General features: G+C 40.1%; 1 protein-coding gene across 6 annotated transcripts in view; it reads left to right on the forward strand.

Annotated features, from left to right (window-relative positions):
* The window catches only part of LOC121517907 (NACHT, LRR and PYD domains-containing protein 12-like), a 53,985-nt gene extending 29,478 nt beyond the window's left edge, over positions 1–24,507 (forward strand). For all 6 annotated transcript variants that reach the window (XM_041800052.1, XM_041800211.1, XM_041800130.1 and 3 more), the window contains 13 exons: positions 2,276–2,383; positions 3,977–4,052; positions 4,174–4,390; positions 4,615–6,394; positions 10,402–10,569; positions 10,663–10,830; positions 10,926–11,099; positions 11,192–11,365; positions 11,453–11,620; positions 11,713–11,880; positions 13,677–13,844; positions 14,325–14,371; positions 23,240–24,507. In XM_041800052.1, coding sequence (XP_041655986.1) covers positions 2,276–2,383; positions 3,977–4,052; positions 4,174–4,390; positions 4,615–6,394; positions 10,402–10,569; positions 10,663–10,830; positions 10,926–11,099; positions 11,192–11,365; positions 11,453–11,620; positions 11,713–11,880; positions 13,677–13,844; positions 14,325–14,371; positions 23,240–23,796 — 3,973 coding nt within the window. In that variant the 3' untranslated portion in view covers positions 23,797–24,507. The remainder of the gene's footprint in view (positions 1–2,275; positions 2,384–3,976; positions 4,053–4,173; positions 4,391–4,614; positions 6,395–10,401; positions 10,570–10,662; positions 10,831–10,925; positions 11,100–11,191; positions 11,366–11,452; positions 11,621–11,712; positions 11,881–13,676; positions 13,845–14,324; positions 14,372–23,239) is intronic.
* Positions 24,508–27,037: the final 2,530 nt, after the last annotated feature.

The following is a 27,037-nucleotide window of genomic DNA, read 5'->3' on the forward strand; positions in this document are numbered from 1 at the left end:
ACCCGTTTTCGTGCATGTTTTATCCCCTTTGTGCCACTCTTATATCCATTTTTGCCACTTTTAACCTATTTTTTTTTTTAAAAACCCGTTTCCCTCTTCACCGATTTTTGACACATTTTGCATCTTTCCACCACTTTTCCTGCCAAGTTTTGTCCTTTTTTTGCCACTCTCTAACCACCTTATCCGGACATTTTTGCAACTGATGTTTTTTAAATATTGACTTATAATTGCTAACTAGTGAATTTCTGTTAAAACAGATCAAATGTTCTAAAACGGTTTGAATATAATTGTTTTGGGGTGGATTTAACAGCTGCAGACATTTAAAGCCAAAAGATGCTTGTAAAACCACAACATCTTCTTTTCCTTCTTCTCTGAGTTTGATGATCTTCTGGGGGCCGGACAGGAAGTTTTGAGAGACCTGATATGATCGCCAACTGTTGATATCTTTTAGTCCCACTGAACCTGATAAAATCATGTTGCTTGACTGTTTGACCACCATTAAGGGTTGGATGAATGATAATTATCTCTGGTTAAATACTGATTAAACTGAGATCCTCGTCATTGTCTCTCATGTTGAGAAATGTTTTGGATCCCTGTTTCCTCTTTAAGATAAAAAATGTAAAAATCTCGGGGTTACTCTTGATTTTTTAAACTTTTTTGACCAAAACGTCAAGTCTCTGGTTCTTGTTTCTTCATGTGAGAAACATCTTCAAACTGAAGTCTGCTGGGTCTCAAGCTGAGTTAGAAATGCTCATTCATGCTTTTATATTTTCCCAGCTTGACTACTGTAATTCATTTTTTACCTGCTTGAAAAAATCCCCCTTTAATCAGTTGCAAATGGTTCAAAATGCTGTTGGAAGATTGCTGACCAGGTCCACTAGGACAGCTCAAGTCACTCCAATTTTATTTCCTTACATTGGCTCCCAATCAACCTCCAGATTTATTTCAAGATCCTTGTTGATGTCCATAGAGCCCTTCATGGCCAGGTGCCTGATTATATCCTAAGACCTGCTCCATCCCTACACCCCTGGTCGATCCCTCCAGTTTTGCCACTAAAGTCACCAAAACATTTTTATCTATTAGTTATCTCTTTTTTTTGTGAAAAAAAAAAAAAATTACGCTTGGTATCAGTTTTCAGTGAAATTCTACCGTTAATTTCAATCCTCAGCAGTTGTCATGGAAATCTATGAGCCGTTGTTGCTTTAATTGTGAGACGGCGATGACACCATCACCCACGGCCGCTGTAGTGTCTGAAATCATTGTTGTTTAAAGTCGTCCACTCTTTGCTGCTCACTGTACAGAGGTTAGAGGGTAGTGAGTGATGGGTTTCAGACACAGCCTATATAAACATATCTCCATATCCTCTCTATATAAAAATATATCAAAACTTAGTACAAAAAGACACAAACATTTCTTTGTTGTAACAATGCTTCTTGGCAATAAATCTTACACCATTGGAAGCCTGTAAATTTCCCTTTTAAATGGTGCCACATTAGTAAGTATGGCACCATGGGATTTATAGCCAAGAAGCATTGTTACAACAAAGAAATAATCTACTAAACACAAATTTCATCACTTTATGTGCTAAGTTTATATAAACATGTCATCTTGAAATAAAAAACAACTATATAAAAGTATATTTTCTCTGTACAAATATATCTGTATAATTAAACATATTTTGATTAAATAAAATACTTATGAACATATCCTTTCAATATTAACATGTAATTTCAATATAATCATATTTCTGTACAATCATATCAACTCTATTTAAACCTATCTCTATATAAATATATTTCTAGATAATAATATCTATAGGTAAACCTATCTCTATATAAATATATTTCTAGATAATAATATCTATAGGTAAACCTATCTCTATATAAATATATTTCTAGATAATAATATCTATAGGTAAACCTATCTCTATATAAATATATTTCTAGATGATAATATCTATAGGTAAACCTTTGTCTGTATAAATATATTTCTAGATGATAATATCTATAGGTAAACCTATCTATATAAATATATTTCTAGATGATAATATCTATTGGTAAACCTATCTCTGTATAAATATATTTCTAGATGATAATATCTATAGGTAAACCTTTGTCTCTATATAAATATATTTCTAGATGATAATATCTATAGGTAAACCTTTGTCTGTATAAATATATTTCTAGATGATAATATCTATAGGTAAACCTTTGTCTGTATAAATATATTTCTAGATAATAATATGTTTTGGTAAACATATCTTGTTGTTTTTCAGTATCAGGATGGAGCAGAGGTCAGACTCTCCTGAACCCAGCTGTGTGTCCATGAAGAGTGATCAGTCTAAAGGTTACTTGATTAACTTCAAACAACCTGCTGATGGAAGGTAAGAAAATATAAAAGAGAAACTCTTTAGAAACAACTTTATATAAACATATCTCCCAATAAACCTATCTCTATATAAACAGCGTCCCAAATTATTATGCAAATTGGACGTAAGTGTCACAAACATTCAATTTTTTGTTTTTCAGTTAAAATCATGGATGATATTGTGTCTCAGGGCTCTTTGGATTGCTGAAATCAGTCTCAGACACCTGTGATAATTAGTTTGCAAGGTGAGCCTACTGAAGAAGGATGTTCCACATTATTAAGCAGGCCACAGGTTTCAGCAATATGGGAAAGAAAAAGGATCTCTGCTGGTGAAACCTTGGAGAAGGAATGAAAAAATTAGATATTTCATGAAAAATTAAGCATGATCATCATACTGTGAAGAAATTTGTGGCTGATTCAGAGCACAGACGGGTTCCTGCAGATAAAGGCAAAATGAGGAAGGTTTCTGATGGACAAATTCATCAGATTAATAGAGCAGCTGCTAAAATGCCATTACAAAGCAGCAAACAGGGGCCTACAGGCAGTGAACTTAGAGGGCCTTATGAAAACTAACTGATTCTAAATAAATCTTGTGTTCTTTTAGAAATAATTCATTTTAATGCTGTCTGATATAAGACAGCTGTATGAGCCAATGAGGGCTAGTTTCTATAAACAGGAACAGATCTTTGTCTGGACAGGTGTTTCACCTGAAGGTAAACAGTTGTTTACCTTGTGTTGGTGAAATGTTTGAATGACAATTACAGTTTAAAGACATGCTATAGTGAGGGAGCAATGAATGAGCAGTGTTAAAACTTACAATTAGTCTCAGACTCTTTCATCAGACACGGTAAAATTTATCAGTAGGTCAGTTATTTAAGCCCAGCTGCAGAGCCTCATGGGCTTAAAGGGTTGGCTAAGCCTCTACAACAGCATAACTCTCACATTTAGACCATGTTATTGAAATAATAGATGTTCCCTGTTTAGAATTACTGTTATAACAATATAAAAGCTAATGAGTTTATTTACACTGTAGACAAAAGATTGTTGACAAGGTCTGGGGAATTTAGGGATGCTCCCCTCAGGAAATAGATTGATCTCATTATTTTTAAAATGTACAACATTGTCTCCCTGGAGAGCACGCCCCTGGAACCTCCTAGAAAGGTCAGAGTGAATGTGATCAGAATGGTACTACCTCCGCCTCAGATTGAGCCAGGACAAAAAAACCCTGTATGTTAATACCATTAGGTATTTAGTGCCTTTCATTTGGACTGGCAGGAACTGGTGCCATGCTGGTACCAGATTTCAGTACTCATCCCTACAGATCAGGGTGATGGATCCCTTTTTCTTAAATCAAAATCAGACACATTCTGGTTTGGGGGACTCAGAGTCATCTCTACTTGTTGCAGATGACATGGTTCTGTTAGATCCTCAGCCAGGGAGCTCCAGCAGACGTTGGGGCGGTTTACAGTCAAGTGTGATGTGGTCAGGATGGGGGTCAGCACCTCCAAGCTCTTCCAGGGTGTAGTTGTAGTTCTGTAAAGTAGCCTGAGGTTGAAACTAGAGGAGGGTCTCCATATCTCCTTGTCTCCTGATGTTTTTTTTTCTACAGAGTTCAGCTGGAAACATCAGAGTCCTTCAGAAATCAGTCCAAACGGCAGAAAACAGAGCTGGACTCCATATTTATGGTGTGTACCTCACAGTTTATGATGGAGCACATCTATCTAGAGATCATTCTCAACTCTTTTTCTATCAGTCAGATCAAACCCAGGCTGTCCTCTAAACATTTACATTCTCTTTGTGTTCCAGCTGCTGGAGGAGAACATTATCATCTTTGTGAAGAAGGAACTAAAGAGATTTCAGAAGGCTCTGAGTCAGGATAACCCCGAATGTCCCAGTGAGGATGAGGAGGTGTTGGTTGGTGAAGATGAAGAGCAGAGGAGCAGCAGAGAGGCTTTTCTGAAGATCACAGAAAACTTCCTAAGGATAATGAAGCAGTATGAGCTGGCTGACTGTCTGAGAAACAGTACGTTTTTCAAAGTAAAAAGAAAACATAGATTTAAGATGATGGAGAGATGAAGTGGAGGTTTACATTTCCACACTCTGCTTTAATATTCTGCACATACCCACTGAACATCTGATGAGATTTCTGGATGAAACTGATGGAGGAAGAAGAACTGCACAGCCTCTCTTTTATAGTACAACTTATAAGCTCAGCTTATTCACATCATCTGTTTCTTGTTCTTTCAGGAACTCCTGCTTCAGTTTGCCAACATAAACTCAAGTCTAACCTGAAGGAGAAGTTCCAGTGTGTGTTTGAGGGGATCGCTAAAGCAGGAAACCCAACCCTTCTGAATCAGATCTACACAGAGCTCTACATCACTGAGGGAGGGACTGGAGAGGTCAACGAGGAACACGAGATCAGACAGATCGAAACAACATCCAGGAAACCACACAGACCAGAAACAACCATCAGACAGGAAGACATATTTAAAGCTCCACCTGGAAGAGAAGAACCAATCAGAACAGTGATGACAAAGGGCGTGGCTGGCATTGGGAAAACAGTCTTAACACAGAAGTTTACTCTGGACTGGGCTGAAGGCAAAGCCAACCAGGACATCCAGTTTACATTTCCATTCACTTTCAGAGAGCTGAATGTGCTGAAGGAGAAAAATTTCAGCTTGGTGGACCTTGTTCATCACTTCTTTACTGAAACCAAAGAAGCAGGACTCTGCAGGTTTGAAGACTTCCAGGTGGTCTTCATCTTTGACGGTCTGGACGAGTGTCGACTTCCTCTGAACTTCATCAAAACTAAAATCCTCACTGATGTCAGAGAGTCCACCTCAGTGGATGTGCTGCTGATAAACCTCATCAGGGGGAACCTGCTTCCATCTGCTCACCTCTGGATAACCACAAGACCTGCAGCAGCCAATCAGATCCCTCCCGGGTGTGTTGACATGGTGACAGAGATCAGAGGGTTCACTGAGTCTCAGAAGGAGGAGTACTTCAGGAAGAGATTCAGAGATGAGGAGCAGGCCAGCACAATCATCTCCCACATCAAGACCTCCAGAAGCCTCCACATCATGTGCCACGTCCCGGTCTTCTGCTGGATCACTGCTACAGTTCTGGAGAATGTGCTGAAGACCAGAAAGGGAGGAGCACTGCCCAAAACCCTGACTGAGATGTACATCCACTTCCTGGTGGTTCAGAACAAAGTGAAGAGCATCAAGTATGATGGAGGAGCTGAGACTGATCCACTCTGGAGTCCACACAGCAGGAAGATGATGGAGTCCCTGGGAAAGCTGGCTTTTAAGCAGCTGCAGAAAGGAAACCTGATCTTCTATGAACCAGACCTGAAGGAGTGTGGCATCGATATCAGAGCAGCCTCAGTGTACTCAGGAGTGTTCACACAGATCTTCAGAGAGGACAGAGGACTGTACCAGGACACGTTGTTCTCCTTCATCCATCTGAGTGTTCAGGAGTTTCTGGCTGCTCTTCATGTCCATCAGACCTTCATCAACTCCGGAGTCAATCTGATGAAAGAAGAACACCCACCATCCAGATCTACAATGACACAGCTCTACCGGAGTGCTGTAGACCAGGCCTTACTGAGCCCAAATGGACACCTGGACCTTTTCCTCCGCTTCCTCCTGGGTCTGTCACTGACCACCAATCAGGATCTCCTACAAGGTCTGCTGACACAAACAGGACGTGACTCAAAGACCAGTCAGAAAACAGCCCAGTACATCAAGACAAGGATCAGTATGAATCTGTCTGCAGAGAAGAGCATCAACCTGTTCCACTGTCTGAATGAACTGAATGATGTTTCTCTAGTGGAGGAGGTCCAACAGTCCCTGAGATCAGGACCTCTCTCCACAAATGAACTGTCTCCTGCTGAGTGGTCAGCTCTGGTCTTCATCTTACTGTCATCAGAAGAAGATCTGGATGTGTTTGACCTGAAGAAATACTCTGCTTCAGAGGAGGCTCTCCTAAGGCTGCTGCCAGTGGTCAAAGCCTCCAACAAAGCTCTGTAGGTGAACTCAAACTTCTCTCAAGTATTTAGAAACAGTACTAACCAAAGCTTGTAAATCGTAATGGTGATACATAGAAAATGTATGTATTGGGGAATGTAATCCTGAACATGGAGAGGAAAGCTAACCAGAGTCAACATTGTTGTTGTGTTAGCATACTTGGCCAATAAAGCTGATTCTGAGTGAAGCCCGCTCTGAGCCTAGGACACAATGGCCGCTGACTTCTCTAGTCTCAGGAATACATCTCACTCAGCTCACATGCACATGTGCACTAACAGATCATACTAACTGTAGCTAAAATTACTGTGGTGATAAGCCTCACTTCACATGCACATGTGCACTGATAGATCATACTAACTGTAGCTGAAATTAGGCATGGGCCGATATTCAATATTATCGAATATTGCGATATTTGCCATCATGTGCAATATTTTTCACAATATCGATCATCGAACAGTTGTTACGGCATCCTCGGACTTTTATTTTGAAAGGGAAATGCACGTGGAATTGCCGTGACGGCGGCAAGGTTTGGATATGCATGCAATCCACCTTATTCCTGGGAGCGCTACAGACATGGAGGATTTAGTCACAAAGAAGAATGCTAGCTTGCAAATTTGGCAACATTTTGGCTTTAAACCTGGGGAAAATGGTGAGCCACAGAATTTAAATGAAGCCATATGTCGTCTTTGCCGCAAGCAGGTGATGACGAGGCAGGGCAACACCACAAATTTGCGGTCTCACCCAGGGTTTCCGCTAAACTTTTTTGTCCCCAGTCAAAATGACCGGCAGTCCTCAAGAATTCCGGCCATTTAGAAAAACTACCGGACATTTGCTTTAACGTTGTTTTGCTGCATTAACAGCAGCAAAACGCATAAATATGGTATTCTGTGGTACATTGATACACAAGTCTGCGCTAAACGGGAGAGAGGACACGTTTTATTTCCAGACCTGACCCAAAACCGAGACAGTAGTGGTTTAAAGTATCAAAATAAAGGCTGCACGCTTTTCCTTACACATGCAGTCAGTTACACAATATACGCCCACGTTAAACTCATAAACAACAGATAGTGTCACATTAGCACCATTAGCCTGTTAGCTCATTGGCCACTAAGCTCTTTGTAGCTTATCAGCAAAATACCATCCTCCACCGACAACAACAAAGCATCCAAACACATAACAAAAGTGCTCTGTTAACTGGACACTGGGTTAGAACTCTATATTTCAAATGAAAAATGGATCTTACCGTCAGTTGCTAATATCAGTCCTCATAATGATATCACTGTAACCTTCAATAAAGCAGTAAATCCAACCATCCTGGTTTATTTGGACTAGTCCCGAAAAGATACGGTCCGGTCCAGTCCTCCTCTCATTGACGGCTTATCCAAGACCACTTCTGCTAATTAACCAGTGTAGGCCTCTCTCTCTCTGCTGCTGCATCGGTGTTTCAGATGCTCAGTTGTACCATTCCTTTTGATTCAGCCTCTTCATTACTCACAGCGATGACATACTCAAAATCCCTCCATACTGCTGATGATTTTAAGCCTTTGGTTAACCAGGAAAACCTCACTTAGATTAAAATTCTGCTTTATGCGAAAGCTCTGGTCAAACATTCCCTGCAGAGCATAGACTGTTGCAGAGTCTTCAGCAGTAATGAGCAGGCGCAGTAGAGAGATAGATTCGCTTTGACGTCATCGTGCATACATAATTAGCCATGTGCTTGCCGTCTGAGGAGATAAACAACCCCAGTACCGCAGGACAGTAGATGTAGTAAGATTAGGCAACTTTTAGTTTATATTAATGCATTCTCGCAACATATCTTCTAGGTTACACAAAATATAATACGCAAGTATTCAGTATTTACTTATCTAGTCATTTGCATGTTTTCTGCCAGACATTTTGACCAGTTATATTTTTATCTGCCGAACTTCCGCCCTTTTTACCGGCCAATGACCGGCAATTACCGGGTAACGGAAACTCAGGTCTCACCTCAGAGTCCATCACACAGCGCTGAATTTACCTATTTTTCCATTTAACTGTGAAAGTACCTACTTTCTAAGTATAAAAGTTTCTATATCAGTTTCAACATTCCTATTTTTCTAAGTTTCTTATTTTGAAGTGTTGTGTACAAAGTACAAATAAAGAAGTGAACGTATAAAGAAGTGAACAGCATATCGTCTCAGCCATTATTTATTCATAGGCTAAGGCTACACATCACCAGCAAATCCCCCCCCCCCCCCGCGCGCTCACCGATAATATCGTCTGTCGCGATATTTGGCTGGGACAATATCGAGATATTAAATTTTAGATATCGCCCAAGCTTAGCTGAAATTACTGTCATCAGCCGTTAGAGCATAATTCAAATGTTTTGAACAAACTTCATAATGATAATGTTTTTTTTTTTAAATAGAAACCTCAAAATGAGCTGTTCCAAATTATTATGCAAAACAGAGTTTTAAAAGTTTTTATAGGTTGTAAAGAACTGAAAATGGTCATTTGTTGAATTTGCAGCATCAGGAGGTCATATTTACTGAAACCAAAGCTATTTCAATCAAAAACATCTCAACAGGCCAAGTTCCATGTTAACATAGAAGACATTTGTGGCTGATTCAGAGCACAGACTGGTCCATGCAGATAAAAACATAATGAGGGAGGTTTCTGACAGACAAATTTATCAGATTAAGAGAACAGCTGCTAAAATGTCATTACAAAGCAGCAAACAGGTATTTGAAGCTGCTGGTGCCTCTGGAGTCCCACCAACCTCAAGGTGTAGGATCCTCCAGAGGCTTGCAGTCGTGCATAATTCTACTATTCAGCCACCCCTAACCAGTGCTCACAAGCAGAAATGGTTGCAGTGGGCCCAGAAATACATGAAGACTCATTTTTAAACAGTCTTGTTTACTGATGAGTGCCGTGCAACCCTGGATGGTCCAGATGGAGGAGTAGTTTATGGTTGGTGGATGGCCACCATGTCCCAGTAATGCTGTCACATCAGCAAAGAAAGGTCGGAGTCATGTTCTGGGCCGGATTCATGAGGAGAGAGAGCTGGTAGGCCCCTTTAGGGTCCCTGAAGGTGTGAAAATGACCTCGGCAAAGTCTATAGAGTTTCTGACTGACCACTTTCTTCCATGGTACAAATGAAGAACCGTGCCTTCTGTAGCAAAATTTTCTTCATGCATGACAGTGCACCATCTCATGCTGCAAAGAATCCCTCTGTGTCATTGGCTGCTATGGTCATGAAAGGAGAGAAACTCATGGTGTGGCCCCCATCCTCCCCTGACCTCAACCCTGTTGAGAACCTTTGGAGCATCCTCAAGCTAAAGATCTATGAGGGTGGGAGGCAGTTCACATCAAACAGCAGCTCTGGGAGGATATTCTGACATCCTGCAATGAAATTCAAGCATAAACTCTCCAAAAACTCACAAGTTCAATGGATACAAGAATTGTGAATGTGATATTAAAGAAGGGCTCCTATGTTAACATGGAACTTGGCCTATTAAGATGTTTTTGATTGAAATAGCTTTGATTTCAGTAAATATGACCTCCTAATACTGCAAATTCAATCAATGACCATTTTTCTTTACAACCTATAAAATCTTTTAAAACTCTATTTTGCATAATAATGTGGAACAGTGCATTCTGAGGTTTTTATTTAAAAAAAACTGTTATCATTTTGAAGTTTGACATTTGAATTATGCTCTAACGGCTGATGACTTGAAAAATATTCTGTCATTTCCATTAATATTTAGGACAATAAGAGAAAAATGTCATTTGCATAATTATGTGGAAAGCGGTGTAAACTCTAGAAGAGCAACATTAAAAGCAAGTTAAGCCAACACAAACAAACAAACAGATGACAAAACAACATCAGCGAGCCAGAGGAGATTTTTCAGGCCAGGTGTGATGTGGTCAGGGGAGCATGTTTAGTTGAGGAGCTGTGATTCTGAATGTACTGGAGTAGTCTGTACTTAGAAAAATAAACTTATGTCTACCTCTGTTTCTGTTTCAGACTAAGTGGCTGTAACCTCTCAGAGAGTAGTTGTGTAGCTCTGTCCTCAGTCCTCAGCTCCTCCAGTCTCAGAGATCTGGACCTGAGTAACAACAAACTAAAGGATTCAGGAGCGACACTGCTGTCTACTGGACTAGAGAGTCCAAACTGCAGACTTCAAACTCTCAGGTCAGAATTTCATAACTTCAATAGGGCTCCCCACTACTTTAGTATGTCTTTTTTGTCTGATTATTAAACTGGCTAACCTGATTTTTTTTTCAGACTGAGTGGTTGTAACCTCTCAGAGAGAAGCTGCGGAGCTCTGTCCTCAGTCCTCAGCTCTTCCAATCTGAGAGATCTGGACCTGAGTAACAACAAACTAAAGGATTCAGGTGTTGAGAAACTTTGTTTTGGACTTAGGGATCAACTGTCTACTCTGCAAACTCTTAGGTCAGGATTCCACCACTTTAATAAGGTTCCTTTCCAGCCTGTTCTTTATTTTGTAAGTTTGATCATTTTACTGGCTAACCTGACATCTTTTTCAGACTGAGTGACTGTTACCTCTCAGAGAGTAGCTGTGGAGCTCTGTCCTCAGTCCTCAGCTCCCAGTCCTCCAGCCTCAGAGATCTGGACCTGAGTAACAACTACCTGGAGGATTCAGGAGTGATACTGCTGTCTTCTGGACTTAAGAGTCCAAACTGCAGACTGGAAACTCTCAGGTCCGGATTTCATAACTTCAGTAGGGCTCCCCACTTATTTAGTATGTTTTTTTTGTCTGATCATTTTACTGGCTAACCTGATTTCTTTTCAGACTGAGAGACTGTTACCTCTCAGAGAGTAGCTGTGGAGCTCTGTCCTTAGTCCTCAGCTCCCAGTCCTCCAGTCTCAGAGATCTGGACCTGAGTAACAACTACCTGGAGGATTCAGGAGTGATACTGCTGTCTACTGGACTGGAGAGTCCTAACTGCAGACTGGAATCTCTCAGGTCAGGATTTCATAACTTCAATAGGGCTCCCCACTAGTTTGTTTTTTTTGTCTGATTATTTGACTGGCTAACCTGACGTCTTTTCAGACTGAGTGGCTGTAACCTCTCAGAGAGTAGCTGTGGAGCTCTGTCCTCAGTCCTCAGCTTCTCCAGTCTCAGAGATCTGGACCTGAGTAACAATGACCTGCAGGATTCAGGAGTGACACTGCTGTCTACTGGACTGGAGAGTCCTAACTGCAGACTGGAAACTCTCAGGTCAGAATTTCATAACTTAAATAGGGCTCCTCACTAGTTTAGTATGTCTTTTTTGTCTGATTATTTGACTGGCTAACCTGACGTCTTTTCAGACTGAGAGACTGTAACCTCTCAGAGAGTAGCTGTGGAGCTCTGTCCTCAGTCCTCAGCTTCTCCAGTCTCAGAGATCTGGACCTGAGTAACAATGACCTGCAGGATTCAAGTGTGGCACTGCTATCTACTGGACTGGAGAGTCCAAACTGCAGGCTGGAAACGCTCAGGTTGGTGCAACAATAGTGACAACTGCATCAAAGTCTCCCAATAAGAAAGGTGTAGGAACTCCAGAAACCTGTGGGGCTCCATGAAAAAGATGAGGAACATGTCCACTGCTATGAGCAGTCCCAGGCCATGTCCACACCAAAATCGATATATTGTTGTTTTGTTTTAAAAAAGTTTTCCGTAAAGACAGGATTGTTTCAGGAAATATCTGCATAAGCACGGAACCACTGATAACCCTGGAAATGCACCAAAAGAGAGAAGAAGAAAATGGAGCATGCGGATATAGGTTTTGTGCCGTATACAGTTTTACAGTCTGTTAAGCTCTATGCTGTTCTCCATGACCATTTGTTGTTCTCGCTGGTGGTAAAGGAGCATCAGATTTTTCTGGTAAAGCCATAACAAGCTCAGTAGCTTCTGCAGCACGAACACAACCCTGTAATTCACCATTGCTGTTTTGGCCGGACCCACGCAAGTGTCTTAAGAGAGCTATGCTATGTGTGACATAATCATTTCAAGAAAGATGCGGTTGTATAGAGCTATTATTGTTGCAAAAGTATTTGCAAATGCGTACAAAGCTCTGCGCAAAAATCCACAAATGTGTGCACAAATCCACAAATGTGTGTACAGATCTGCAAATCCGTGTAAAGATATGCAAATGTGTGCAAAGTTTTGCAGATTTGTACAAAGATCCACAAATGCATGCACTAATCTGCAACTATGTAGAGCAATTTGTAATTGTGGACTTAGTTCATTTTGGTTCAGAATCTGCCTCTCAATTAGCTGTCATACACACGTGACTTTTGCAACACTTGTACTGTGTACGATTTGTACTCAGATCCGTAAGCGTGTGCTTAGATCTGTGAGCGCAGAGACTGGGTCTGTTGCCCTCAGTGCAGGCTCACAGGCAAGGCTGCCTTTCTCATTACATCTGCATCACACAGGAGGCAGCAGTTAAGACTTAGTAGTGGCTCTATGTAACGTTAGTGTGGAAGGAGAAATGTTATCGTATTATACTGTTATTGTTATTATTCATATTTTCATTGAAAGAGTGAAGAAAATAACGACTTCCTTATCTCCAAAACCGTATCACAGTGGTGGTTGAATTGTAATCTCTACAAGACAGGGGTTCATTGTGTTGTATTTAACAGAAATTCCCATTATGACGCTGTATGAGCCGGGTGATTTTAGCAATAAGATCGATAGAGTGGTCTGTAACATTTATATTTATATAAACAACAGGGGAAGAGAAAGATTGTCGGTCTGGCAAGGAGTAATGGCACCTACCAATGTTGACATCTAAATCACATTATTCCGCTGATGGTGGATGTGTTGATTGAGTGGCTGAGTGGCAGTATCATGGACTTTTGTTCACCTAGTCCTGGGTTCGAATTTTGAAATGTTCTAAAACTTTGTCTTGGCCTGGTGCCCTATACCAGATATCCTACAGTATGAACTGCTGCCCTCTGGTAAGAGCTTCAGGGCTCCCCGTTGTAGACTGAACAGGTTTAAAAATGCATTAAATCCTGTGTCTATAGAGCTGTAAAATAGCAGCAAATAAGGCTCAGTGTCTATGTTGAAGGGTTTTCATGTGTCATCTGTATGTTATTGACTGTTGTCTTCTGTCTGCAGCATGGGTGAAGAGCCAAAGACAAATGTCTCACCCTGGAATGATAAAGTTGATCTTATCTTGGGATGGGGTGATGAAGACTCTAGGTTCCAGGCCTGTAGCTATGTTGGTAAAGTAATGCCTCAGTTCCAGATGTTAAACTTTGCCTTTTTTATTTCTCTCTGTTTGTAGACTGTCTGGCTGTTTGGTCTCAGAGGAAGGCTGTTCTTCTCTGGCCTCAGCTCTGGGCTGGTCCTGTCTGACAGAGCTGGACCTGAGCTACAATCATCCAGGAGAACTAGGAGAGAACCTGCTGTCTGTTCTCCAGGAGGATCCAGACTGCAGACTGGAGACACTGAGGTACAGACAGAAAGACCCAGAGAGACAGACTGGTACTTGGTACTAAAGCTGGCTCTCAGTGCTGCAGCTCTACAGCGGCTTTATACCTTTATTCTGATAGGATAGTGGAAACAATAGGAAACATCTATACTGATAAACGTATAGCCAAGGAGCATGTGTCGATATACTGCCATACTGATTTTTGAGTACAGGCCTAGTATATGTATAAGAGAGGGAGAGGACTACAGAGGAAAATCACTGTTAGAAGGTCAGTGGCAGTGATGTGACTAAAGTTCTAATGACCTCACTTTTTCTTTGGTGGTGTATTGATGGTTATCAAACAGCTCTCAGATGTGCTACTGCCACCATCTGGTGAAAGTCCTACATAACAACCAGGCTCCAGTGAAAACTAAAGGAAAATAAAGTTACATAAAGAATGAGAGTGTTTGGATCTCTCCTGACCATCCCTGATGTCTAAACTGGCTCTGTTTCCTCCTCCAGACTGGACCATGGGGGACGGCACAGATTGAAACCAGGTCTACAGAAGTGTGAGTGAATTGTGGATTATTGAGAACACAATAATGAACATGACTGATGAATCAGGTAACCATGGGAACCAACAATGATTGAGGCTGTGTCTGAATCCATCTCAGTCTTTTGCTCTGAGGCCCCATTTATACGATGTTTTCAAGTGAAAACGCAAAAGTTTTGTAGCGTTTTGACTGTCCATTTACACGGCAACACCGTTTTTTTGTGCCTGAAAACTAAACTTTCTGAAAACGGGCTCCAGAGTGGAAGTTTTCCAAAACGCCCCCATCTCCGTCTCCGTGTAAGCAGGGAAAACGACAGTTTCTGAAAATGCACACGCGCGCTATGGCTGCAATCAGCTGTCAAGCACGAGTGTCGCAGCGCTCTGAACCTAGCCGTGGCAGCTCGAGCAGAGCCGTCTGATGTAGTTTACTGCTTGTCATGTCACAGACAGCTGGATTTAGGAAAGGGGACGCATTATTCTCATTTAGCAGGCTATCAGCGCTGCTTTCTTTAGATAAAGTCACCCTATTAATTTTGGGAATGATTACTTTTACCTTTTTTTATCGATCATCATGATAATCCCCGTCATCATCATCATCATAGTGAGGCAGAGATATTTCATGGTTCATATTAACACAAAAAATGCTTTGCTAAATCAGTATTGTTTTAACATAGATATCCGCTAAGAATAATTTATTCCCCACAGACAAATTCATCTCCTACAGCCTTTAACTTCTCATGGATTTTCTCATAGAGCGCGGCGCTGCACATGAGCACAGCTGGAGCCTTTATTCAGTATGATATTTCTATTTTCCTATATATCTGCTTCTCGGAAATGATTTAGACTTTATCTTTTTTTTTCCTTTAGTTAGTAGTCTAGTTTTACTAACTAACTTCAGCCCGTCTCCTCCTCCACCGACACATATCAATGCGCAGCTGATGGAGGAGACATTAAAGCTTCCATGTTAAGGTTAAAAAAGATAGTTAATCACTTCCAAGAAGCAGATAAAATTGAAAAAGGGGAAGTAGAAATATTGTTCTGAAAAGGCTATCATTCTTTTGCTGCGCTAAAAGCAGGAAGCACTGCACTTTCAGAGAAAATCCACAAGAAATCAAAAGTTTGTACCTGGAAAATCAAACAGTCCTAACAGGATTTCGTTAAAAGACTTGTTTTGCAATGCATTTTTGTGTTTATACGTGCACGTTTATATGTGATGAGGAGGATTTAGTGATGAATTACTCTCATGCACATGTGTATGATAAAAATGTTACATATTATCAAAAACACATGAAAAACACTGTCCTTGTTGTAGGGACAGTTTTATTGTGCATTAAATCACCTTACAACAGTGTTTTTCTATTTCCTGCGTTCTCGTGTAGATGGAGATTGTTTTCAACTCATTGCTGTGTAAAAGGTGGAACTTTTTGGAAACGAAAACGGAAAACGAAGCAAAACGTTGTCGTATAAAAAAGGCCTAAAAGTATGAAGAGTCACTGACATTTATCAAACACATACACTTTGAATTTTGAGGAGAGGATACACTATGGCTCAGTCCCTCACGGGTTGGATTAGACTTTTCGGGTGACCGCTGAGGTCAGCCTTACACATGGAAATGCCTGTGTCTGACTAAGTAAGTAAGTAACTGACTGTTTGACACTAATGCATAAGCCATAGAGAACAGAGTTGCGTTTGCTTGTACTGAATGCTGACAGTGATGGCTGCCTCCACTGTGTTAACTAGAGCCATACATACAGAGTTGCGCTATGGGTGGGGTTTTCTTGTGCTTACAGCCCTCTAATGGCTACCTCCACTGCTCTAAATACTCGGATATAGCTTTAGCCTCTGTTTAATTATAACTGGGCCACATTTCTGTATGACAACCAAAAAAACAACCCTATAAGCTTTTCATGTTGGGAAAGATGTTTTTACTCCTCTTCTGACCTGCTTTGGCATGACTATGTGATAGTTGAGGGGGAAAAGGTAACCTATGTGAATGCTTGTGCACGCTGGCTGCTCGTGTAGCGATTAGCTCCTAATTAATTACAGCAGCACTTAAGTCAAAACTGGACATTTCTTTATCAAAACAAGTGAAGAAGGCAACACTAAAAGCTTTCTGTAACAGAAAATGTGTTTTTGCTCTTCTGCCAACCCGCTTCAGCATGAGTGTGTGATAGTTAAAGGGGGAAAGCGTTGCTCGTTGTGCTTGTATTTACGGCTGCTAGCCAAACGTTTGCTTGGCCTTAGCCAGACCAACACATTTCTTCATCACAGTTAATGCTGAGAGCAACACGGAAAGCTTTCTACGACAGAAAACGTTGTTGTCACTCTTCTGCCACCCCACTTTGGCATGACTATGTGATACTTACGGGGAAAGGGTTAGTTGTTGTAAACAGCTAATGAGTTGTTGTGTCTCAGCTAATGACTCTAGCAGACCTGCTAGAGTCATTAGCTGGGACTTAGCCGAGAGCAACACTGAAAGCTTTCTGTGACAGAAAAAATGTTCTTGCTCTACTCCTGGTCTGTTTCGGCATGGCTTTACGATCATGGTGGTGGGCTTGTCCATATTGTCTGGTGTTAGCTATTAGCTTGGACGTCGCTGTAAGACCACTGCTGTTTACTCTGACCTGGACCGTTGTTCTTGTTAAATCCAGGGCAGAGAGCCACACCAATTGCTTGTCTTATGCAGAGATTATGTCGTGATTTGAGACTTGTGCACAATCTTCGGTTTTTAAATTTTTCCATCACGATCTCAAGGTCCGATGTTAAGGTTTTTTCCTACTTGCCCTTCAGGGCAAGTGCTTCCGAAATCTACTTGCCCCATCTAAATTCCTACTTGCCCTGTCCAGCAGGTACTTTTTCTGGCTGTCAAGTGCATGCATCTTGCTCATCAAATACTTAGAACTAAAATCCATTGCCTGTCGACTGTGGAAAGCAATACACAACACTTCTTTCTTAAGAAAATTGTATTTATTAGCCATGTGTCAATCCACTGAAAATCATATTTAACTTTGAACAGATCAGTGCAATGAGAAAGCTGCACCAGGTAGTTTTCTGAAGAAATTCAAACTCAGGAATTTCATATTTACAATACTAATAAGGTAATAATACAAACTCAGAAATATTTTTTTCATAACTGATGAAACCAACTCTTCTCAGAGGAAAATGAGGTCAGAAAACACTGACACTAGAGAGGTTGCGGAGTCTGCTACATATGCACCAAGTATACAATGGTGCTTTTCTTGTGTTTTAATTTGGTTTATTTGTCATGAAACCGAAGAAATTTTGCTGAACACGTGAAAATCAACCAATTAAGATTTTTCTTGTTTGATTGAAAATGTCTTCCCCAAAACTACATAGTGCCCCTTTAAACTGCTATTTCACAGTTCCACCCTGTAACTGTAACAGTTAGACCAGTGGTACTCAACCTTATTCTACCAAAGAGCCACATTGTCTAAAAAATACTTTAACAAGAGCCACAATACAAACCGGGAATGTAAGGTAGATCATAGATCAGTGAATCTGTAGTTGAAATGAAATAAAACAGGGGATTGGTGGATAATTGATGAGGTTAAATGGGATACAAATGTCTGTTCAGAGTCAGAAGAACCAATATGTCACTGATAATGAGCATATATTTATTCTATTTATCACTGACATCAGGCTAAAGCCTTGTATCTCAATTTTTAATGATTTTAATTGGTTTGTAATTTGTTTTTACCATCATGGTACGGTGCACACAGTAATACGACAAATACGTCTGAGTGAATATTAAAAAAAAGTCGAGTTCTCACCAAGTGGCAACCTTCGGTCCTGAAAAATGAAGCCAATGCAGAAGTGCAAAAAATTGCTACACCGCGAGTGTCCACTTGAGGCTGGCTGCAGGAACACCGGAAGTCCCGTCTGGAAGCTGGTTTTGACACACGAAATAAACTGGTTTACAGCCTGGTTCAAAACACCAAACGTGTCTCATTAGCTAGTGTCTTATTGTGCTCGAACTGTACGGGGGGACGAATTTTTTTGTACCATGATAGTTTGGATTATATTCAGGATGAAAGCTGATTGGTGCGTCTCAATTGATTGACAGATAGCTCTGCAGACAGAGGCTCCGTTTCTTACTGCTTACTTGTGTTTGTGTGATGATGCATTCAAGTTAGCTGGGGAAATTTCAGTGTTTAAAGAATGGGTATAAATATGTCAATACATCAATGAAAATGACCTAGTTATTCAAAAATGTATTTATTTATTAATATTTGTAATCATTGGAGAACTTTTGGAGGGAGGTCACAGCATTATTTATAATTTAAATGTAATTTATTCAGCCTATTTACTTTAATACAATTTAATTAAAAAATTAAAGTTATATTTGATTTATCCGCTTCAATCACCGTACCGAAAACGTACCGAACTGTGACTACGTACCGAACCAAAATTTTTTTGTACCATAACACCCCTAGTACACAGAAAGGAGAGACAGAGAGGGAGGACAGCATGTAGCTATGTACATTTAAGAAGCCACAATAAATTTGGTTCACAAAAGATAACAATAATGACAAAGTCACTCTGTCAGTCAGGCATTTTAACAAGGATCCCAGATAATTTGTGGTCAGCCATATACAAGGTTTTACCTAGTCTTGTTCACACAGTAACAGCAGAGAACAATCCCTGTCCTCAAACTAGTAAATATGAACTGTGCCATTTAAGATATCATTTACTTTTATACGAATATTTTTAATTTGAAGATGTGGTAGTTTAAAGACCATAACTGATTCTCGAGGTGTTAAAAGGCTGCCCTGTAGAGCCCTGCATGTTTTTGCCTGCTCTGCAGGATTTCTGACCATTACAGCACGCTTTGGCAGCGTGTATCAAGAGATGTCTGCACAACTATAGTCCATTCTAGTTGTGCAAATTTCCCTGCTTGGACCTGATAAAGGACTGTCAAGGTATACTTACACAAGCGAATCCTGAGGGGCTGACATCACAGAGCATGTGCACTCCACCCGCACTTCACAAACCACGGATGGAGCCTCCTCATTTGTTCATGCATCGTCGGACTTTCAGCATTCATTTACAATGTTGTAAGTGTTCTATGTGTTATAAAACGTATTTCAGTAGTTCATACCTACTATAGTTTCATACCCATTTGAATTTAAATTTTATGTACATAGCCACAGCAGGGAGACCTGTCACACTGTTTCTTATTGTGTATAGCCCATAGACTGTAAAAAGAATTGGACCAACCCTGTGTGACGTCAGTCGTCTTCTTACAATAGGCGGACTCAAACGGCTTTTGAAGCCAATCCATGGAGGCTTCCATATTGAAATCGCGGCCTCGGCCGAACTTAACACCCATCCACTAAGCGCGACTTCCTGTCAGCCTGCTAGCTAGCATTTCAGTTGACAGAAACTGAGCCTCTGCCTGCAGAGCTATCTGTCAATCAAATGAGATAAGCTAATCAGCTTTCATCCTAAACATAAGCCAAACGATCATGGTATGAAAAAAATTCAACCCCCGTACAGTGGGAGCACAATAAGACACTAGCTAATAAGACATGTTTGGTGTTTTGAACCAGGCTGTAGAGCAGTTTATTTCATGTGTCAGAACCGGCTGTTTAACATGTGTGCAGACGGGACTTCCGGTGCTCCTGCAGCCAGCCTCTGGTGGAAACTCGCAGTATAGCAATTTTTCGCACTTCCACATTGGCGTCATTTTTCAGGACTGGAGGTTGCTGCTTGGTATAACCCCTTTATCAAGCTAAGTAAACCATTTAAATGAACTGCTTAGCCGCGATTTCTGGTAACCACTTACCAATATTTTCCGGTTTTTACATTCATATATAGATATAGATATATTCCGACGTGACACATATTCTATGCACATGTGTAGGAACATTATTATTGCAATAATGCTTTAAAAATCACTGAAACTTCCTCTGAAAAGGAAGAATGTAGACAGTAAACTAGCTGGCTTTACTTACATTCTTGACTAGCAAACATTGCTTGACACTAAATTTCCTTGTTTATAACATCAGCGTTGGTGATTTTGAAAATTACTGACTTGTTTTGTTTTCACATTTCAGGCGTAGAAAGAAGAAGCCTGTGTGATACTCCTGAGTAGGAAAACATGTTCAGATGTTTCAAGGACAGTGTCTATGTTGTAACTTAGCTTTTTTAACTTAAAGCATGTAGGAAACTGTCTTGTGAAGTATAAAATATCTAAGTGATCAATCCGTAGTCCATACACAATAGCTGTTGCAAGATACTCCAAGTTGCAATATGGTGTTGTGGAGGGGGAAAAATCAGGGTCGTATCTATCTACTGTATGTATGTTTATAAAAATATGAAAGTGACAGCTGGTGACTGAAAAAATTAGGGAGGACAGGAGGAAAACCAACCCACGGCATGGTGTTATTTTATACTAGTTGACTACTTATCCATACTTTCTAACAAACAAAAATTAAACAATAAAACAATGGCTTACACGATTTCTTAAAAACATTTTATTCAATCCTGTTGTTTCCAGATTAACCATACAGGCCTAATGGAAAAGAGTATTCATCAAAGACGTGAGATGTAACAAGAAACAATCAGTGTTCAACACCTGTGTAGGCACCCAGTATGTCACAGTGGGAATTTTACATGACACTCTCTGATTTGAAAAGGAAAAACAAAAGCCATGAAAATCTGGAATTATCAATAATAAAGCAATGTGTTCCACTTGATTTACATATTAGGAGACTATCTTTATAGCTGCTGTGAAGCGTCTTGTTGCATCCAGGCTTCTAAGAGCAAGAGAGAAGTAAAGGCTGGCTGTCTTCTTTGGATCTTAGAAGGTCAGAAGAAGTCTAGTCAGTAAAAATATCAACAGAAATCAAGCTTTGGCAGTTTAAATAGTGATTGGAAAAAGCGGTATTTTGAATACCGTGTAGGTCCTCCATGGCAATATCTCCTGTGTGCAGGCTGAGGCCCTAGCTGCCAGATGAACACTGAGAAGCTGCAAAAGACAACACATTTAAGGTAATGTTAGACTACTACATCTTATGCCAAATAATAGCTAAACAAGGTATCACATCATCTTACATAACTTATACCTAACATTTAAATAAACTTGAATTGCAACAAACTATGACTATTATTATCAAAATGGTTAGCTTACATATAAAAATGTGGAGATTTAGCCAAAACAAACTTCAGAGGGCAATTATTATCAACACCATCCATTTACCTCTTCTGAGGCATAGTGTGGGTTTAATATTTGGTGGTTAAAATTGCTGAATAACCACGAACACCCATCAAACTAAGAAGCTAACACTTCGCTTCAGACATAACAACTAATGTTAGTACTAGCATATTAGCACCCATTGTTAGAATAACATTACATTAGCTAATATCCTTAATTAAACAAGACTTTCAGTATCCTACAGAAAGTCCTGCAATATTCTTGTAGCTAAGTTATTGTGGGTAATTCCAATCGTAGTTCAGCGATAGCAAAGGTAAGATAGTTAACTGTCAGCATTAGCCACGAGTCTTTACTAACGTAACATTAAAACTACTATTTTATTTACAATTGACGAGCTATAACACTTTAAATTACATCGTTAATTTGATTCAAATGTGTTTGTAAAATGGTCATCATTAAAATGTCAACTGTAGCTTCCTACCTGTAAATTCACCTTCGATAAATGCGAGAAACATACCTTCGCCATAGGAAAACTATTGCCATGGTCGCATTGTTTGGAACTATCGAGGGCTCCCATGAGTCACCAATGCTGTAAAATTATCGGCCCATTGGCATCTACGGAGTTGACTTAACTCTCTCAACTGCTCTGAAGTAAGTTAAGTAGGCTAACCAAGTGCCATTTTGTGTAGTAGGGAGACCTCTGCTGGACGTTTTGGGGTAGTGTTTATAATATGTGCAGGTACTGTGGAATTTGGGTTTGAACTTTGTGTAGCTTTGTATGAGCACTTTATTGATATATATGTTGTTCTTTGTATCTATTTCAGAAAACCACGCATATATGCACATACAGATGGAAATTGTTTAATCTTTGGACTTCATTAAAGTTGTTAACAAATTCCTGGAGTGCTGCCATCTTTTTGACAGAAGACGTAGGCCAGACTTGTATATCCCAGCATCATAAACTATAATTCACACTAGTCCAACATTTGGACTCGGCCTGGGCCATATGGCCTAAAATTCATATCACCATGTTTTTCTTGCTTTTGACAGGAACAGTATTATATCACGGTATTACAAAATTATAAAGTGATAATGCTTTAAATCAAAATTCAAGTGTTATAAGCCCCCCATTCCCCTTAAAACAAGCCTGATGGCATACTCTGTTTATGTCTGAGCAGAGGAACACAGAAAAAATGATTTCTGAAGTCTCTCTCTGGTTACTTCCTGTAACTGTGCTCCAAGTTTCACATTTCATCTCTTTCCTGCTGAGGTGTGTTAAGTTGCTCTACTCTGACCTCTTCCCCCTCTCTAAGGCTGAGCCCAGACTCCCTCCTGAGAAATCTCATTTCAGACGCTTCTGTCTCATCCTGTCGCTCATTATCCACATACAGCACCATCATGTGTGCTGCTGAGTATTGGTGGATGGAATATAACACCACCCAGTGGACACAGGAGGTGAAAGTAAAGCCATGAAGCTAAAGTCAAAGCCATAGAAATGTCTGAACTTTGAAGTGTTTGGTGTCTGTCTGTGATTGTGGAGCTGCAGCTCACTGTGGTCTGTTCATTCCAATAGAAACAGGAAGTAGAATTTCAGGTCTGATGAACAGGATTCAGGGATGAATATAAAATGCTATTTGACTCTGTCAGTAACCTTGTTTAGGAATGATCAGATGATAACCATCAGCTGTGTCTCCTTCTCTCTATCAGACGCCTTTGAGCTACAAGTGGACACAAACACAGTGGACAGAAGACTGAGACTGTCTGACAACAACAGGATGGTGACATTAGAGGAGGAGTTTCCGCCATTTGTTGACCATCCAGACAGATTTGATAACCATCAGCTGCTGTGTCAGACTGGTCTCACTGGTCGCTGTTACTGGGAGGTTGAGTGGAGCGGAGATGTTAATGTATCATTGAGTTTCAGAGGAATCAGACAGAGAGGAGACGGAGATGAATGTGAGTTTGGTTCTAATGCTCAGTCCTGGAGTCTGATCTGCTCTGGTGTTGGTTACTCTGTCTATCACAATAAGAGAAGAACATACATCTCCTCCTCCTCCTCTTCATGGTCCGGTAGAGTAGCAGTGTATCTGGACCATTCTGCTGGCTCTCTGTCCTTCTACAGAGTCTCCTCTGACAGACTGATCCACCTCCACACCTTCAACACCACATTCACTGAACCGCTTTATCCTGGGTTTGGGTTATTATCTCTAGGTTCCTCTGTGTTCACTGTAGCTCAAACTCTGCTGTCTAATTCCAAAGCTTAATCAGACCACATACCAGATGACAGATCTTCTCTGATGAATCTGATTTATTTGTTCAGAGTTTGACAGTCATCTTGTATCAGTGTTTATATCTCTGTTAAACTGCTCAGCAGTCATTTTTATGTGATCAAGTCCAGAATGGCTCACTTTAGTGCTGTTTTAGCTCAGATACTTCTCTTTTGGTCTAACGAAGCCCACAGACACAAACAGCTGATCAGAGACACTGAGGTGGAAGAGCACGTAGCCAAGCCCACACTGAAAAACAGTGCCAAACACAGCGGCCCTCCTGGGTAAAAATAAAACGTTGTTTTTGGTCCATATTGAAGCCTGTAGGTAAAAATGGGCTAAAGAGCGGAGTGAGAGAGGAAGCTTCAGTGTCAGAGAGATAGGAGTGAAATAATAGAAGAAAAGAAGAAGAAAAGTCTTCAAGCACACAGACAGACTCATGGTTACTAAATGCTGCTCCGGAAAACAATTCCAAATCAGGTATTCTACATGATTTAAATGATTCTAAATTCATCCTTATGGGTGATTTAAACTGGGACTGGCTCTCCTGAACCTCAGATTGTTTTAAAGAATTGTGTGACTCCCTAAACCTTGTTCAACTCATTAATGCACCAACAAGGCCAAATCTCAAGTCAGAAAATAAATCTACCTTGCTTGACCTAATTATAACAAATGCATCTCATAAATACTCCTCGACGGGCATATTCTGTAATGGTGTAAGTGATCATTGTACAATTGCCTGTGTTAGAAACACAAAAATTCCCAAGGCAAAACCATGTTTCATCTTTAAAAAATTTGAAGTGCAGGCTTTCCTGAATGATTTGTACAATAGTGATCTCAGCAGAAGCACTCTAATTCCTGAGGTTGAGTTGGCATGGGATCACTTTCACTCAACTTTCCTTGCTATTTCCAATAAGCATGTTCCCATTAAGAAGTTCAGGGTGAGTGGCAGGGAAAATCCCTGGTTCTCAGAAAGTCTGTCGGAGCTAATTCATCTAAGAAACAAATATTGGGCACAAGCTAGATTCACAAACTCCTCTGCTGATTGGATTAAATTGAAACCCTTAAGAAACAAGTGCACCTCAATGATTCGGAAGTCTAAATCTGAGTTTTATTTAAAGTCAGTCACAGAAAACTTAACCAATCCATCAGGGTTCTGGAAAATAATCGAATCCTTGTCAAATTTTAATGGTGTTTCAAGCCTTCCCGACAATATTCTCGTTAACTCAGTTGAATTAAAGGACAAAGTTGCTATCGCGAATCAGTTTAATAAACACTTTATCAGTGTAGGGTCGATGTCTGACAGCACATATGTAAACACCTCTGACCCATGGTCTTCATCCCTTATAAGTGATACGAGCTTAGATTTTTTAAAATTTTGAACCCATCTCAGTCACTCAAGTTCACAAAGCCCTAAAAAACATTAATCACAAAAAATCTGCAGGTCCAGATAACCTGGATCCTTATCTCTTAAAGATAGCTGCAGACATTGCTGAGCCTATTGCATATATTTTCAACTTAAGTCTTCAAACGAACATAATACCTACAATTTGGAAAGCTGCATATGTTCTTCCCTTACATAAAGGTGGAGACCCTTCTGATTTAAACAACTATTGTCCCATATCCAAACTGTCGGTTGTAGCGAAAATCCTTGAATCTGAGGTCAAGTCACAGTTGAGACAATTTTTGTCTGATAATATTTTATGTATCAATCAGGCTTTAGAAGTGGTCATAGTACTATCACTGCTGCCACGGCTGTGACAAATGATCTCATTGGTGCCTTGGACAGAAAACAGCATTGTGCTGCCTTATTTGTAGATCTCTCAAAAGCGTTTGATGCAGTCGATCATGAACTTCTTCTAGATAAACTCAGGTATGCTGGCTTTGGTTCCATGGCTCTTAAATGGCTCAAAAACTACTTAGCAGGTAGGACTCAGTCTGTCCAAGCAGAGGACCACAATTCAGACTTTCTGGAGATAACTAAAGGTGTGCCTCAAGGTTCCATTTTGGCTCCTATCTTAATCTCTATTTTTAAATGATGTAGGTAAAGACATTCAAGCTAAATTGTATTTATATGCAGATGATACAATCATCTATGCATTTGCTCCCTCTGCAGCACAAGCGATTTAAGAATTTCAGACTGCATTTCAGCTATTACAAAGCACTTTGAAGGGTCTAAAATTGGCTTTAAATGCCCATAAAACAAAGTTCATGATTTTATCAAAGGCTCGCTTGCAAAGCTTTGACAATTTAAAAATGTCTATGTCTAACGGTATATTGATTGAAAGGGTGTCCTCCTACAAATATCTGGGAATATGGATTGATGAAAAGCTACATATTTCTAATCTAGTTAAGAAACTCAAATTGAAGATAGGCTTTTACTTGAGGAACAAATCATGCTTCACATTCTCTGCAAAGAAAAAAACTTGTGAAAGCCACTTTTCTATCTGTGATTAATTATGGTGATATACTGTGTATGAATGCAGCCTCGTCCTCCTTAAAGAGACTCGACTCAGTATATCATGCTTCTCTATGTTTCGTTTCAAATGCAAAATCTCTCACCCACCACTGCATTCTTAATGATCTGGTTGGGTGGACATCACTAAGCATTTGTAGAAAACAACACTAGTATACGTTCATCTATAAAGCTCTGCTAGGTAAACTGCCAGAATACCTCAGCAACCATCTCTCTATCAGCTCTAGTGGTTACCATCTGCAAACCTCCAAGTGGTTGCTTCTAAATGTTTCCCGGTTTTTGACGGATCTGGGCAAAACTGCATTCTCCTATCATGCCCCATGGTCATGGAATATCCTTCAAAAATCTCTCAAATTAAAAACACTCATATCCTTTAATGATTTTAAGAGTATCATAAGGAATGCAGTAAAGGAGGAATGTTATTGTTTTTCTTGAGGCCACTTTCTCTGAATATCTGTTACTCTGTTTTATTGTTTTAATGCTTTAATGTTTTTCTGTTTTATTGATCATTTATGTATCATGTATCTGTACCTGTTTTATATCACTTTGGACTTTGTATGGCTGCTACCTCGGCCAGGTCTCTCTTCTAAAAGAGATTTCTAATCTCAATGGGACTTCCTGGTTAAATAAAGGTTAAATCTAAAAAAAAAAAAAAAAAAAAAAAAAAAAACATCAGTGTGACGGCTGTACAGAAAGGGTTCAGAATTCTCTGTTCATGTTCATTGTCTGCATCTTTTCTCCTCTCTCTGTCCACCACAGAGC

Source organism: Cheilinus undulatus, linkage group 1, assembly GCF_018320785.1.
Source record: "Cheilinus undulatus linkage group 1, ASM1832078v1, whole genome shotgun sequence".
NCBI lineage: Eukaryota > Metazoa > Chordata > Actinopteri > Labriformes > Labridae > Cheilinus > Cheilinus undulatus.